Source organism: Pseudopipra pipra, chromosome 3, assembly GCF_036250125.1.
Source record: "Pseudopipra pipra isolate bDixPip1 chromosome 3, bDixPip1.hap1, whole genome shotgun sequence".
Classification (NCBI taxonomy): domain Eukaryota; kingdom Metazoa; phylum Chordata; class Aves; order Passeriformes; family Pipridae; genus Pseudopipra; species Pseudopipra pipra.
In genome coordinates this window covers 11279040-11295927 of record NC_087551.1, presented here as the reverse complement: position 1 = coordinate 11295927, position 16888 = coordinate 11279040, and the positions used below count along the sequence as shown (strand labels likewise).

The following is a 16888-nucleotide window of genomic DNA, read 5'->3' as shown; positions in this document are numbered from 1 at the left end:
TCCAAGAGTGATGGGAGAGGAGTTATGATTAGAAAAATGGAGTAATGAAGGACATGGGTAAAGCAGAATAGCCAATTGTTTAAGAAATGGGAATTATCATATAACAGAAATGCAAGTAGATGCTGTGTTACACAATACACAGTTAACCTGTGTGACACATCACAGTAAACTGTTGCTTAAATGAAGAACTTAGTGGGATCTAATAAGAGTAGAACGTTCATTCAAATGGACAAGATGCTGGTAAAAAGTTAAGGAGGATTTTAAAACAGCTCTTAAAAATCCATATTCTAAGAAACAAATCTAATACAGCATTAGGACAAATAAAGCAAGCTTTTTTTCCTATGTTACAGCCTATAGGAACTCCTGCTTCAAGTCCTGTGTGCTCCTCTTCAGCCACTCTGTGTTAGAACAATTACCAGTTGGGGTTAGGTTTTAAAATCTGAATATGGATTTAATATGCAAAGCCATTGCAATTCGCTCACTAATTTTGTTCAGTGATAACAGTGTTAACCTTGTTTCGAGTTAGCTCAGTGTGCTGTCACTGCATTTCCTCATACTTGAAAACAAATGGGTTTGCTCTTGTAATTATGGGAGATGCTTTGGTTTTTTGTTTTGAATACTTGCTTGTTTTTAAAAAACATTTTCATATTGTAAATGAACTGATAAGTAATTAGTCAATTTAAATGAAATGATTGATTTTCTCGAAGTGAAATAAATGTAACCTCAAAGTATAGCTCTCAAGTTAGCTGAAATATGTCTGGTCTGCCTTAACCATGACCAGTTGTCCAGTTCAGGGAAAACATTCTCCTCGAAGAAGAGACCATTTCTACCCAATGCAAGGTTACTTGCTGTGTTGTTTGAGTTATCTTGTCCCAATCATTGTCAAAACCAAAGTTGTTGACTAGATAGCTCATAAATAAAATCATCTATTTGTTACTTTTGAAGTCATTGGAAAAGAATCCTATCTTTTAATAATTGAAGGGGGGGAAAGTCACTGTTCTGAACTTTCAACAGAAAAGAAACCTGGTTTTAAATTCTGCTTCGAATTGCTATTTTAAGAGATTCTGAATTGTTACCAAAGCCATTTAAGTTTACGTCATCTTCTCTGTAAATTGATAGGGCAGCATTCTTAATTTTAAAGGATAGTTACAGTAATTTTAAAGGAAAAAAATCAGGTAATTGCTGACATAAGTGTAAAATTATTCTTTGTCTTAGATCCCAACTTTGTTCGGACTTTTCTCACAACATATAGATCCTTCTGTAGACCTCAAGAGTTGCTGAGTTTGCTAATAGAAAGGTATGACACTGTTAAAAATACTGTTCTTATGAAGTGCAAAATTATTATTTTTTTATTTTTTACTTGGAGTTTGTAAGATTCTGGCATTCCAGTTGGTTTTGATTCACTTCAAACACTTTTTAAAAAGTTGTCAAATTCAAGGATTGCCAGTAAAATGTACAAGTTTATGTCCAGAAGCTTTATTATTGTTCAGGTAGCTCCAGTAACTTCAGCATCCCGTGGTTTTGTCTTTGAAATGTGTATTGGCATTGAATTTAGCAAATTTTCCTATGTGCTTACAAAGACACAAGATTCTGCCGTGTGGAAATTATCTGAATTTCAAGCTGTCTTTAATTCATGCATGCTGTGACCAAGATTAGTGTAATAGGAGCCTAGTGCTTACACCCATCTTCTGTGCTAGATTTGAAATCCCAGAGCCTGAGCCAACGGAAGCCGACCGTATTGCCATGGAGAACGGAGACCAGCCTCTCAGTGCAGAGCTAAAAAGATTTAGAAAAGAGTACATTCAGCCTGTGCAGCTACGGTGAGTGTTGCATCCTTGTAAGCCAAACAGAATTCCTTTAAGTCTTTTGAAGTACCATCTTTTGGATGCGCTGGGTCTTGGTCATACCAGCAGCCTTTCTTGTAAATGCTTTGATGGGGCAGATAAACTGTATTGTAGAGTGTTTACTTATTCTTTACTTTTGCAGAGTATTAAATGTGTGTCGACACTGGGTAGAACACCACTTCTATGACTTTGAACGAGATGCTGATCTTCTGAAACGTTTGGAGGAATTCATTGGAACCGTTAGAGGTACTTACAGTTTCTTAAATGCTGGCATTTATCATAAAGCATCCCTTTTTAAAGATATGGAATGGAATAATTTTTCCTTTCACCGAGCAGATAAAAACAGGACTGCTTATTAAATACTTCATCAAAAGCATAAAATAAACTTTCATCACTCCCCCCTCCATTGTTGTTCAAAATCTGGACCCTGTTCAGAATAATGATTGTTATTTATGTAAATAGGCACTGGTTTTGTTGTAAAGGGACTGAAATAATGCAAAGTAATAAGAACTGAGGACAGAATAATTGCTTTGGTTGTCATCTTAAACTTTACACAGGGGCAATTTTTATAAAAGTTTGATGGTGGAAACCACAATTTCTTTAAAACAAGGGTTTCCAGCTATTTCACAGTGCATATTAGAACTGTAGGACACTTTGCAGTTGTGATTGTACAGATTTTTCATGTTTTTAGATAAAACCAAGACAGATACAGGAGCAGTCAGAGAAGTGTTTAATGGTTATTTAGCAGTTAAAAAGAGGGGAGAATGAGCCAGCTGGTTTAGTGGGGGCTACTGATAAATTTTCAGTGGACTTGTGCATGAAATTCTTGTGCTGTAGAGTTAAGAAGACATTTGGCTTTTTGATTTTATTCTGAGCTTTGATGGTAAGTACAGTACAGGGAGAAGCTTCTCCCTGTTTGTAATTTGATTTTCTGTGGTTTTGGACGTGTGCTCTTGCCTGAAGTATAAAGTTCAGGGTGTTTGCAGAAGTGCATTTTGGGTGAAAGAAGGTTAGTTCCCATAAATTCATTGTAAACTCAGAAAAGAAAAGAAAGCATCTAAATCAGAGCAGGAGCCTAGTTTGAGTGTTCTGATTTGTGCTTGGCAAACTCGTGTTCAGCATTGGCTGTTGAGAAATTTTTTATATGTTTGAATACTTTCAGACTTGTGTGAGAACACGACTTCTAAAGAATATATGGTTGCTTTAATTTAGTAGTCTTGGGTTTAAATCCAAAGATTTCTGAATTTTACTGACCTCTTAGGAAAAACAGTAGTAAGAATAACTAAACAGTAGTTTTCTCTGTGTGCCAGGCAAAGCCATGAAGAAATGGGTTGAATCGATCACAAAGATAATCAACCGGAAAAAGCAGGCACAAGCCATCGGGCCCAGTCACAACATCACTTTTGAGAGCCCACCCCCAGCAATCGAATGGCACATAAGCAAACCAGGACACACTGAGACTTTTGACTTGCTCACTTTGCATCCCATAGAAATTGCTCGGCAGCTCACTTTACTTGAGTCAGATTTTTACAGGTAACTTTCCTCCGCTGAAAAACACACAACACAAATCAAAATGTTCTCCAGCATGAAATTGTGTCTGGAGGTGAAGCCCCACGATAGGTCAAGGGACTCTACCAATGCTGTGTATTAATTACTATTTTTGCAGAAAAAACCCTCTGAAATACGGTATTTGTTTTATCCTCCCCAAGTTAACATGCAGTGCATGGGACTGTTGCATACTGTTAATTGTATTGTGCTCCAGCTTTCTCTTGATATTTTCTGAGTAGATCAACCTCTGAAAAGTATGGACAATTATTATATCAGGATCTTTTATGTCTTAGTCTCTGAAGCAGATTATGGACCATGTCATATCTCATCAGCTCTCTGTGAGAGGTTGTTTAGGCATTGGAAGCTCGCATTTTATTATGGTGAATGAGATAGAGGCTCATTCTTCATTTAGATGTACAGAGGTGGTTAATAGTTGCATAGATTAAGAAATACTTACAGTCTGAAAAAGAAGTGTAGAAATATCAGCCATATAGTCATGAGGGGAGCCTAACATTGTAAAAGAGAAGTGATACCTTAAGAATTTATTTCTAAATGTGAATTCCAAATTCAATGAAAATAAAGAAGGTTTAGGAAAATAATGTCTTCTTTCCTGCTTTTAATTATTTTAATTTTACATTTTTTGATAATGCATCTACTTTTCTAGAGCTGTGCAGCCATCAGAACTTGTTGGAAGTGTATGGACAAAGGAAGATAAAGAAATTAATTCTCCCAACCTTCTCAAAATGATAAGGCATACAACTAACCTCACTTTGTGGTTTGAAAAGTAAGTGACTTTCCTGAATCTGCACCCACTCCATATCTGGACATTGACAGTCCATTCACAAGGATACTGTGAAAAATTCTGTTTGGGGAGAATTCCTGTTTTGAGTTGTGTTTAGATGCTAAAACTGGTCCCTGCGAGAATTTTAACATAATGGTCTCAGCTTTTTATTCTTAGAATATATTCAAATCCCTAAACATGTTCAGAACTGTCTCAATTTGATAAACTCATATTTGTTTGTGTTATGACTTAATATTTGATTTGGGAAAACTCACCAATGCTTTAATACAGAATCAAATGTTCTTGTGTTTTTAGATGCATTGTAGAAACAGAAAACCTAGAGGAAAGAGTAATTGTAGTGAGCCGGATAATTGAGATCCTGCAAGTTTTTCAAGAGCTGAACAACTTCAATGGTGTCCTTGAGATTGTCAGTGCTATGAACTCCGCAGCAGTGTATAGGTTGGATCACACATTTGAGGTACAGTGAAATGTTTTCCATTTCTGGTATGGAAATGTACCTTAGCTACACTAAAAAAGCATGTCTTTTCAGTAAGCATGTACTTCAGAGAAGGAGCAAGGAAAGTAAATTCCCCAAGAAACTAATCAATCAGAGTGTAATAGAGAGGGTTTTTTGCTTGGTTTCAGAAGCAAGAAATCCATCTTTGCTTAAGAAAGGCTTCTCAGGATGGTGGGGCACTGTCCTCATGGTCTCTCATTTAAATATCTGTGGGAGACCATTAGTCTCAGTATTGTTGCTGGGCTACACCTGTACCCTGCCTTTCCAAACAACCTGTTTAATCTCTCTTTTAAGCAAATTCCAAGTCGCCAGAAGAAGATTTTAGAAGAAGCTTATGAGCTGAGTGAGGATCATTATAAGAAATACTTGGCAAAACTCAGGTCCATTAATCCTCCTTGTGTGCCTTTTTTTGGTAAGTATGTTTGGTTTGAATGAGCTATATTATGCGTAAACATTTGGAAAGTATTGAGCTAAGGTACTAAACAGAGTATGAACAATAGTGACAAGTTGGTTTTAACAGGACAGGTGGGTTGGAATTTCAGGTGCCCAGACATTAATTACATATGTGTGAAGGAAAAATTAAAGCGGCTATTAGTTGCAGATGTTATCTGCAGTAAAAATAACTATGTCTGCAATATCTTATTTACATATTTACTTATTTTTACTTTGAATGTGGTTTGAAGTGACCAGAAATGCCTTAAATAGTCTCATTAGAAATATTATTGCCATTGACTAGTAGAGAAAGAAGGACCCCCATCAAGAGCTTCGAGAAATAAAGCTAGAGTCTCATTTCTACTAAAAAGTCTTATTTCTGTAAAAGCAGAGTTTTGGAAGAAAGCCTGCTCTTTATCATCAGATTTAAGAGTTCTTCTTTAAAGTAGATTGCTGAGATTTAGCAAATTGCGATGTTAAACACATGGCATTCCTGTTCTTCAGCAAGTTACTTAAATGTTTGCTGCAGGTCAGTTCCAAGTCTGGACATTGCACTTGTCCAACATAAACTTCAGGCTGAAACTTGAAAGAAAATAGTGTTGATGGGTTCTTTGGCCTTTTACCAATTGGGGAAAGATATACTCCAGAGCCCTACAGAGAAAGATAAGATCAACTGAGAAACCTTCTGTCCTGCCTCAGAGATGAGTAGAGGTTAGCAGAATCACATGTGAATAGCTTCAGTTAGTTCTGTCAAGTTATACTTGGAAGTGTCATAATTACAGTTCCAGATACATTATCTTTGGAGTTGAGAGCACTTTTTTCTTTCAAATCTTCAAATGATTTGGTGCAATTGTGAAGCCAGGATAAAACCCGAAAATAAATTTTTGGAGTTTAGTTGGGGTGTCTGGTGGAGTAGAGCCATTAAGAGCACTTGTGTTCAGTATACACTTTTAGTGCAGAATGCTAGTAGTGTTCAGTTGTGTAAGCTTCCTTAACAACAGAAAGATGCATAGTCTTTGGGACTTTGATGAAAAAAAGGCAACTTTCTGGAAAAGGCATGATAAAATATTTAAATTATTGCCCTTATTTGAAAATTAGGTGGGATTCTCTTATTGACACTAACAGCGAAGTTTTCTGAATAATTAGAGTGCACTAATTAAATTCTGTAAGAATTCTTTGTATTCCAGTCGTGACTTCCTCCTTGTTTTGCACTACGTGTTGAAAACTTTTTCTGTGTACTCTTTAGGGATTTACTTAACTAACATTTTGAAAACAGAAGAAGGCAATCCTGAATTTCTGAAGCGACACGGGAAGGAACTTATAAACTTCAGCAAGAGAAGAAAGGTAGCTGAAATAACAGGAGAGATACAGCAGTACCAGAACCAGCCATATTGTTTAAGAGTGGAATTTGACATCAGGGTAAGCGGCATGACTTCTTTGAGTCCATGCACTGAGCTACTTTTGTGATGATTCTGTCAGCTGACAGACCCTAAGCATTGACTGAATTCACATAGATTCAAGCTGACTTGATCAGAGATGAGCCTGTCATAAAACCTCTCTTGGGTCTCACCGTAAGAAAGAGCAAAAAGCTCAATGCTTGCAGTTTGGTGGGGTTTGTTTCATTTTTTTCTCAGCTACTGGGACATTGGTAGATTTTCTTATTGGTCAGTGTTAAACAGGAACTGAAACTAATGGATTCTCACTGTCCTTCACTCAGTTAAAATTGTCTGTCCAGTGATCCCAGTTGTCTGGGTTACACTGCCTTTATGTTTCCAGGCTTACCTGATAGCACTATGTTTGCATCATGCGTTGATGGTGGTGATACAGTTTTCTTTCTCCTGGTACTTGTTCTCCTTGGTCTGAGGTGTTCTCTAGGCCACGTCCTCTCTGTTTGCTTTCCTTTCTTCCTTTTTTTTTACTGTATTTTGAGCTACATACTTTCAGAGTCATAGGACAGGCTATCTTAAGAGATTCTGTAAGATTTTCTTCTGTTATTTGTTCTCCTCAGGCTTTGACTGCATCATGAGAGTAGTCTTTCCTGCATCAGTGTAACAATAGACTACATGCAGCTTCTTCTGAAGGTGTTGGAGCTAACTTGGTCTGATTTTGCACTGCGGAAAGTATTTAGGGTACTTGCACAACTGGTTTTCAGGCCAAGCACAGCAGTAGCAATGCCCAGCAAAGGGCTGGCAACAGATAGATTTAATAACTTAAAAAGTCTACTGTTCCTTCTGACTCCAGCATTTTCTGTCTTCTCTTGAACAGTTGGGATCAGTAGAAGCAAACAGTACTAAGAAGCAGTTTAGCTGACAAGTTTTCTACCTTCTTGTATTTCAGAGATTTTTCGAAAACCTGAATCCAATGGGAAGCAGTGTGGAGACAGAATTTACAGATTATCTGTTCAACAAGTCACTAGAGATAGAGCCAAGAAATGTCAAGCCTCCTCCAAGATTTGTTAGTATTCAAGTTTTGTAAATTTTTTTTCAAAAAGTGCTTACATTTGTCTCTCATAGATAACAGAAGTCATTTTAGATCTCTGGCTTCATAGATACAAAGCTACATTTAGGTGATCTCATGGCCTTTTGATTTTGTTTGATACTATCTTTTTTTTTTTATCGTTTCAGCCCAAAAAGTACAGCTATCCTCTCAAGTCCCCAGGTGTTCGTCCTTCTAATCCAAGGCCAGGTACCATGAGACATCCTACACCTCTGCAACAGGAGCCAAGGAAAATTAGTTACAGCCGCATCCCAGAGAGCGAGACTGAAGCTACAGCATCTGCACCAAACTCTCCCCGAACACCTCTGACCCCTCCCCCTGCTTCTGCCACTTCAAGCACCACAGACGCCTGCAGTGTGTTCGACTCCGATCCTTCGAGTCCCTTTCATACAAGTAGGTGCTAATAGACAGTCCACCAACAATGTACCTGTTAGATTTTGTGATGTTAGACAGGTGAAATCGTGCTTAGTCTTCTAAAGTGACTATAAAAGTGGTTGCTTTTGTCTCCTTGCAGCAGCAAAAACTTCCAGTGTTTTTTATTCCTTTTTTCTTTAGTAAGTTTTTATTATAAAGAGAGAAACTGAACAGAATTAGGTGTGTTAGAGACTATTACAAGGCTTTGGAGGAACTGTCAAAACAGAAGGCAGAGATATATCTCTAGTGCCTATATATGTCCCAAACAAACTTGCAGGATTTGCTTCCAAATATATATGGGTTGAATATGTTTGGTGAGTATCTGATGGTGAACAATGGGAGTGAAAAATGAATGTTTTGTGGGTGCCTTATTCTGCTATCTGCTATTACAAATTGGTTTCAGTGTATATAGATGGTTTTCCTGCAGAACTTGAAAATAAGTATTTCCTTGCTTTAAATCCATCAGGACCTATCCACAGCTGTTTTATTTCTGTCTTCACCGACATACAAGGAAGCTCATATTTTATGGTGTGGTCTCAGTAATTAATAATGGATATAGCCTCCTTTCATGTATGAGGGCTTTCAAAGGTCAGTCCTGTGTTCAGCTGATTGCCACAAGGATGTGAAATGACTTGCTAAAAGCAGAGGTTGCTTATCAGAGCAATGGCATTGTTGAGTTCCAAGCCAGGTCTCTGGAATACCTCTTCAGATGATGTTTCTTCATTGTGGGGTTGGCTCATTGACTGCAGGTTCAGGATGTTGTTTTAGTGCTGTTGTGGTATAAGAACGAGTTTGTGGTGTGGTTTTGGTCTCGAGGATTACTTAAGAATGTTCAGGAACTGATGGCCACAGCCATCAGATGTTTGCAGCTCACAAAAGCAGTTTATCTGGAAGCTGCAAGTTAGAGGCTTGTTTCGTTGTCTTTATTTAACACCTTTTTGATTCATGATGCTTTTTATGAGCAAGTGCTTTATTATTTATGACACCTTTATTGGCAGCAATAAAGAAAATATATTAAGTCAAACAAAAGTTCATCATTATCGACATTTTTTTTAATGTCCACTAGGATCTGCTTCTGTGTCATCCATAAACTTTACCAAAAATTCAGATGATGCTCCTGTCCCTCCTCCAGTTCCTCCACGAAGAAGACCAGAATCTGCCCCAGCTGAATCCTCCCCATCAAAAGTAAGTATGGAGAAAAAAGGTTATTTGTCTTCTGGGAGCGGAGGGCAGGGTGTGATAGAAGGTAACTCTTAAGGGTAGATACACATTTATTTTTGAAGAACTGTATGTGAAAGAATAAGCAGCCATGTATTTCAAGCCTTCACAGCTCTGCCTCATTATGTCTTGATCTCAAACAAATGAAAACAGATGGGACCTAACTTTAGGGTTAGAAATGTCTCATCTACTGATGTGCTGTGCTCAGGCCCTGTAACTTGAGGCTTCAGGCAGGTGTTTCTATCTGCGATAATTGTTCCAGAGTATCATTTTAGGATGGATGAATGGGGGTGAAGAACTGAGGAAAACAGTAATAATGGAAAGTGATGTACACAATTCAGTCCTCTGAAAAGTTTCTTCAGAATATTTGACCCTGATGCTGTGGTGCTCAAGTGCCTTGCTTTCTCTTCCTATTTACCTATCCTGTCTGCCTGCCTCCTTAAGCCATTGCTACGTTTTCCATTTGCATTTGTCTGGCTGTTGGCATCTGATCCAGCCTTTGTTGCAGACAGCGTCAAATTTCTCCTGATTTCAGTGTGAGCTAGTTTGTGACTTCAGATTTGAAAATCCCTCTCAAAATTATTTCAGAACACTTATGTCTTTGAAGAGGGCTTGTATATGGCTCTTCAGCAAGTTTTCAGACTACAGGTGACTGTGCAGTCAGTCAGCAGAATTTAATGCATCATGTTCCTACCAAAGTGTAATTGAAAACATACCTGATAGGTTGTTGGGGACCAGTTACCCTGTCTCTGTGGTCTGCAGCTTGGGAACTGTTTACTTCCATAGTTCTGACTACTTAATTACATCTCCTGAGCATAGTTTATTCTTTCCCTCTTCAGCATTATCAGCCTCTCCCCTTTCCTCATTTTCTTGAAGAAATATCTGGTGTGTTTACCCACCCCAACTGCTTGTTGTTGGGGAGGTGGTGGAAGATACCCACACCTCCCCAGCAAGCAGACCTGGAATTAGCATGGAAATTGTTGCTTTGACCATTCTTTGCCTTGCTTTTGTCCCTCTCTGTGCATCTTCATTCCTTCCATCCTTGGCTGTTAACTCATGTATTGATGCACCCTTGCTAGGAGCAATCCACAGTGTGGGAGCTCTGCTTCTGTGTCACAGCAGGGTCTTGTTCTTTGCTGCCACTCTAGAATTTTATTGAATGAAATGTTTGTGTATCTCAGATTACTTCTGCAAACCTGGACAACCCACCAGCAATCCCTCCTAGGCAACCAACCTCTAAAGTGTATTCACCAAGGTACTCAGTGCCTGATCGGACCTGCATCTCTGACTCTTGTGTTACCACTGTAAACCCTCCTGAGTTACCACCACGAGAACCTGTGCGAACTCCAGATGTTTTCTCTAGCTCACCACTACACCTCCAACCTCCACCACTGGGGAGAAAAAGCGAACTTGGTAACACCTTTTTCCCAAACAGTCCATCTCCGTTTACTTCCCCTCCCCCTCAGACACCTTCTCCACATGTAGCACGGAGGCATCTTCCATCACCACCTTTGATACCACAGGATGTGGACCTCCCTTCTGTTGCTGGACCACCTGTTCCTCCACGACAAAGCACTTCTCAACATATCCCAAAGCTTCCTCCAAAAACTTACAAAAGGGAGCACACACACCCATCAATGCATCGGGATGGACCACCATTGCTGGAGAATGCCCACTCCTCCTGAACTATCCCTCGCGCTGGGAGTTGCGTTTTCCTGGTGCTATGTCTGTTGCTGGCAATGGATGCACTGAACCTGGTGGTGTCAAGGAGTTGGGATGTGTATGCCAAACACTAAAAACTCTCCAATACATTGGAAATGTAGTGTACAGAAATGGAATTACAAAAACAGACTTTCTAGTGGAAAACCTGGTTAACTTGCTGTTCTTGTTTAAGTATGCAGGACATTGTTCTAAAGTAATTGGACAACTGATTGATTGTACCAGAAAACAGGCTTGAGAGACTTCTTTGGCCAATGAGCAGAGAGACTGTGTTTGTGTAATGATCAATAATGTCCAGTACAGGAAGGAAAACAGTCTTGTATCCATCAGTACCATACAGTGGCACAGTTTTTGGAATGAAAACATTATGCACTTTTTTTAAATCTCAAACAGGGAACTTTATATCCTTCTTAATTTTCCTTTGCTTTACTTACTCCCTGCTTTAAAATACCTTCCTAAAGTTGTGAGAAGGACTGTGAGGAAGATCTGTGGTACCTAACCGAGCTAGAATTAAGGCAAAGCACTGTATTGCGGTTCTGTTTACAAGTTGTTACAATGAGTAGTAGGGGGTACCTAGGCTTCACCAAAGAGGTACTTTATTATTATTTTCTGAAATACTGTGGTGCCAGTTCAAAAATAAATTTTTGCCAGGAAGCATAATGTCTAATTATTGCTTTCTTTAGATAGAGCAGATTAAAGTCTTACATCATTAAGGTGGCAGCAAACTTTTTTTTAAAAGCAGCACTATCATCTGAAGCAAATATACTACTACATTTAGAAGACTGTTAATCTCTGCTAGGTTATGTCATGTTCTTTTTAAGGTTTACTGATAATCCATTTCATGGCTAGTAGCTATTCTTTTTCAGTCATGCCATGAAAACAGTCACTTGTCAACTTCCATAGCTGTTGTCATGTTTTACTAACAATAGATTAATCAGCATACATAGAATTGCCTTGCAGTTGCATAAATCGTGTGTATATAGTGAATGTTGCATAAATATACTTGCAGATTGTTTTTAATTTAATTGAAATAAAGATATGTTTGGCTGACATATGTTAAATTATTACATGGACAAATGTTCATCTTAGTTTTTCAGTTAAGCACTGAAGGGGATAAAAGCCCATGTTGTGGTACATATTTCTCCTAGTTCAATGTATGTATTTTAGTAACAAGTCCAAAGAGAGGTTGGTTTTGGCATGTTACAAAATAATAATTAAGTAATGTTTGAGAAACTGGGTTACTCCCAAACAGAATTATTATACCTTATAAAATGTCTCACACCTCCTGTATGACCCATATTAGAAAAAATCAAACTTAGATTAATCTTTGCAGTAGCTTTCTGTGTCCAAAATACACATGACAGAACGTGTATGTTATAAGTATTCTGGCATGGATTATCCATAAACCTGTGTGCTGCTCTTCAACTCCAGACAGTACTGGGACAGTAATGGATGCCAGTTATTGAAGAAAAGAAGCTCCGTAATCCCCTCTACAGTAAGTATGTGAGGCATAAAGTATCTCTTCTTCAGTTAATATGGCTCATGGGACCAAGTAAAATTCTCTCACATTTCCTCTTTTGAAGAAAAACACATTTCATTGTCCTGGAAAACTGTGTCAGTTAAAAATGGTATTAATTGAATGATGATGGAAATCACCTTTTTTAGTGCTTTCAGCAATGCCATTGATCAGGGCCCTTTGATCCTTTAGTGTGGTCATAACATTTCAGAAAGCATTCTGATTTCAACAAGAATGACAGTTTTCACCATAGTCAAATCTCAAAACTGTCAATTTCCTTGGTGTCTTTCCTAATTTTGTTTTGAAACTCTTTTTCTGGCAAAAGAAGAAAAAGTGAAGATCTCAAAACCTTGGCTTCAGAGGAGAACATTATATGGTAGCTTTGTAAGAACTCTCCAGCCGCAGGAGGTATAGTTTAGGTTATCAGTTCTTTGGATATAAACACCATGATAAACATACTGTTGGCAATGTTATCTAAACTATTAGCTTATCAGTAGATTACCAGGAAAACTCCTTAAATTTAGACTTTTTGATCTATATTTCTTCTTTGGCACATTCTTGTCTGCTCTTGTGCAGCCAAGGGAGACCAGGCTGAAGGAACGACCCATTGGTTAGGTTGCTCAGTGAGGCCTCACGTGGGTCCCGCTAATCAGATTTCTTAAATGTCAGTAGGTCTCTGTTTTCCTATGTGAAATGGGGAATGCCATTTCGTATTTGTGGTTGAGGATAAAAGGAGTTTTACTGGCGAGATACCCGGACAACAGGTGATAATGGCAAGAGCCTAATGTAAACATTTGTTGGATCTCAGCAGAATGAGTCAGTCCTACAGTGCACAAACCATGGTGTTTGACTCAGCTGCAAACAGGAAAAACAGGGTGGGAATCAAACCTGTTGCATTTAGAACAGGAGTTTTGAGTACAACTGCTAAGCCACTGGTTTATGTAATAACATCTTTGTGTTAATAATGACTTCTTATTTGGACCATAGTTGCATTAGTGACAACACTTTTCACATAGAAAATTAAATCATTTTAATGATGCTATCTTGTCTCCTTGGTAAAATGACCCTGGATGATCTGGTGTGGCCTGGGATGATCTCGTATGGCCTGGACAATGAAACATGCTTGTGTGGAGGGTAGGAGCGTTGCTGTATTACTCTAGAGGGCTGCTGTATGGCTAAAACACAGCCTAAACAATTGCAAACTGTGTAGGCAGGGTTATAATGGTCAGCAGAACTTTATAGGTGTGGAACTTTAACATTTGTGCTGTTTCACCTCCAGGTTTCTCTGCTGTATATAGTCTAGTGCAACAGTGGAGCATAACCTGGGTTTGTTCATTGTCTTTCAGAGTGTCATGGTGGCGTCTTAGCTCAGAAAAGCCCTATGGGAATTTGGAAGTTCTAGGATTCCAGGTGCAAGGTCTTTCACCTGGACTGGGGTAACCACTGGTTTCAGTACAGTGGGAGATGGAAGGGGTTGAGAGCAGCCCTGGGGAGAAGGACTTGGGAGTGTTGGTTGTCGAGACACTCAACATGACCCGGCAATGTGCAGTCACAGCCCAGAAAGCCAAAGGTATCCTGGGCTGTATCCAAAGCAGTGTGGACAGCAGGTTGAGGAAATGATTCTACCCTTCTACTCTGCCCTGGTGAGACCCCACCTGGAGCACTGCATCCATCTCTGGGGGCCTCAGCACAGGAAGGATATCGACCTGTTGTAGCAGGTCCAGAGGAGGGAAACTTAAGTTGATCATAGGGCTGGAACACCTCTCCTATGAGGAAAGGCTGAGAGAGCTGAGGTTGTTCGGTCTGCAGAAGGCTCTGGGGAGACCTTATTGTGATCTTCCAGTATTTAAAGGGGGCTTATAAGAAAGATGGGGACAAGCTTTTTAATAGGGCCCCTTGCAGTAGGACAGAGAGTAATGATTTTAAACTAAAAGAGGGTAGATTCAGACAAAATGTAAGGAACAAGTTTTTTACAATGAGTGTGGTGAACCACTAGCACAGGTTGCCCAGAGAGGTGGTGGATGCCCCATCCCTGGCAACATTCAAGGTCAGACTGGACAGGGCTCTGAGCAGCCAGCTCTAGCTGAAGACGTCCCTGCTCATTGCAGGGGGTTTGGACTAGATGGCCTTTAAAGATCCCTTCCAACCCAACCTGTTGTGATTCTGTGGTGATTTTGCAAGTGCCATGCATTTGCTTCTGTTCAGTGTGCTCTAATGGAAAGTCAACTGTTGTGCCGCCTGGTTGACCCCAAGGTACATGCTGTTGTCATGGCATTCAGCAGCCATTGAATTTGTCTATAACTGTCTGCTAATGGAGAACATTATCCTGCTTCAGGGTTGATACCATGGAAGCATTTGAGAGCTTATCTTCAAGAAACCATTTCCAGTGGTGACTAACCTGTTTCTCTAATATGCCTCTCTTAAATCAGGGAGGGAGAGGTCTGTCTCAGTAAGAGCATGCTAATACACTGGATTTAGATCCTTCAAGTTTTAGATTGACATTGTGGGATATTTAATGATTTTTCTTTTGTGTGTATTTTAAATTCGATTTTCTGTTTAATTGGCCTGAATCAAGCTTGTTAATATCACTGGAGGTACCACTGTTGAAGGTAGTAGATTATTGTGCTTCATGGAAAAAATTGTTAAATTGTCATTTCTAAACCTGGGTGATGCATAGGTGAAGCCTTTCTTCAGGAGAGAAACCTGTGGCCCAACAGAGGTGTAAAAAGTGCTTTTAACTTACTTTGAAAATTCCATTCCTTGTTTTCCATTAAAAAAACCCAAAACACACTTAAATGCATCTTTTTGTCAGCTCTGAGCAAATTTACCTTTTGCATTCAGTGGAAAATAGTGCGTTATAAGGGAAACAAAGTAAAGAGTAAGGTTTTTTTGGTTTTTTTTGGTTTTTTGGGTTTTTTTGTTTTTTTTTTTAACTTTCTAGCCAGCAAATGTGAAATCCTTTACTGGGTGGCTGAAAAGTTGTAAGGGAAAAATAAAATAAAAACCCATTTGCCAGATGCATGACAATTGAGCTGCCAAATGTGCAGAACATCTGTAATATTTTTAAAGAGAAGGGTAAACAAAGGTCACGTTACTGGAATTGCTTTGGACAAAATTGTTGAATCTGATTTGAAATGAGCCTTCTTTTGTTTCTGAGAAGAACAAATCTTAGGTTTCAATAAGTTTGTTCCATTTGCCTTTATCTGATGCCATGGTTACTTACCAAAATGAGTAAATGTTAAAAGTTTTGTCATCTGATTATTAAAAAAAAAAGAAAAAAAAAGAAAAAAAAAGCCCAAATGAACAAAAGAAAAAAGAGAGAAAAAGAAGTGGTAATCTGTAGCTGGTGTATCTGATGATCCGTGTATGTAACCATCTGTAGGTGATCTTTGTATGCTGTGTCTGCAGTGATATTCAGATTGCATTTGAGTGAAAATTTAGTAGTGACTGTTACCTTTTGACATTAAAAGATATGTTCTAAAGCTAATTTAAAAAAAAAGAAAAGCCTTACGTATCCCAGAAGTGTACACTTAGATTATGTAAGATACACTGACAGTCCTTGTAGTCTGAGACTGGCTTCCTTAGGCTTAAATACTGGGTGTTTTATATTAAGGACAGTTGTGAGTCTGCTACAGGGGTAGGTTTTGCTTGGGATAGTAAAATACTAAAAAAATGCAGCAGTTTGTAAGCAGAGGAGCCATATGAAGTAGAAGACAAGTAAGGAATGTCTACATACAGTAGGAGACATAAAATAGCATCTTCTAACTGTGTTGTTCTCTACCCCAGGTTGTTTATTGTAGGTGTTACTCCAGCTCAGCGGCTTTCTGTTACAACTTTACTGTGTCAAAGGATTTGCACCCTATGGGTAAATACTGTCTCTTGAATTTTACTGTATGAATTTTTTAGGGAGGTGATTTCCTCTAAGAGCCTACATCTCGTCTCATTGTTCAATCAGATCACAGCAAAGAAAGGGACATCATGTTTAATATCTTGTATCTGGCCACATGTGAAACATCTGATTTCAAAGAACAGAGTGAATAAGTGAAAATCATCCACAAGTAGAACTAATCAACTAATCCACAAAACCAAACAGTGGCCAGCACAATGCGTGCCCTAGCTTCTCCTCCGTTTAGGCCTCAGCCCTGACAACTTCATGTGGAATTTGGAAAAAACATCCAGATTCCTTGGAATCTGTTGTGGTTGTAGCCCTTACCAAGGAATATTTTTACTTGTACATGTACATGACTTGTACTGAGGTGAAACCACTCTTAAGAACCTGTAGAGGAAGCCAGAATACATTACAACTCTGGAGAAGAAAAGTGGGAGAAAGTGCCTAAATTATATAAACTTAGAAGCAGCCTCAGTTACGCTGGCTTAGAGGAATGAAGTGGTGAGAGGATACA

At 38.8% G+C, this 16888-nt stretch overlaps 1 protein-coding gene across 5 annotated transcripts in view; it reads left to right on the top strand.

Moving 5' to 3' along the window:
- SOS1 (SOS Ras/Rac guanine nucleotide exchange factor 1) overlaps window positions 1-16888 on the top strand; it is a 62868-nt gene that overhangs the window by 36274 nt on the left and 9706 nt on the right. For 3 of the 5 annotated variants that reach the window (XM_064647728.1, XM_064647730.1, XM_064647732.1), the window contains 12 exons: window positions 1216-1297; window positions 1698-1820; window positions 1987-2090; window positions 3155-3377; window positions 4057-4176; window positions 4489-4651; window positions 4985-5102; window positions 6369-6541; window positions 7460-7576; window positions 7747-8011; window positions 9099-9217; window positions 10432-12019. In XM_064647728.1, the coding sequence (XP_064503798.1) occupies window positions 1216-1297; window positions 1698-1820; window positions 1987-2090; window positions 3155-3377; window positions 4057-4176; window positions 4489-4651; window positions 4985-5102; window positions 6369-6541; window positions 7460-7576; window positions 7747-8011; window positions 9099-9217; window positions 10432-10935 (2111 nt within the window). In that variant the 3' untranslated portion in view covers window positions 10936-12019. Of the gene's footprint in view, window positions 1-1215; window positions 1298-1697; window positions 1821-1986; window positions 2091-3154; window positions 3378-4056; window positions 4177-4488; window positions 4652-4984; window positions 5103-6368; window positions 6542-7459; window positions 7577-7746; window positions 8012-9098; window positions 9218-10431; window positions 12020-12400; window positions 16472-16888 lie in introns of those variants that run through there. The other 2 variants (XR_010428921.1, XM_064647731.1) reach the window with 2 other exon arrangements.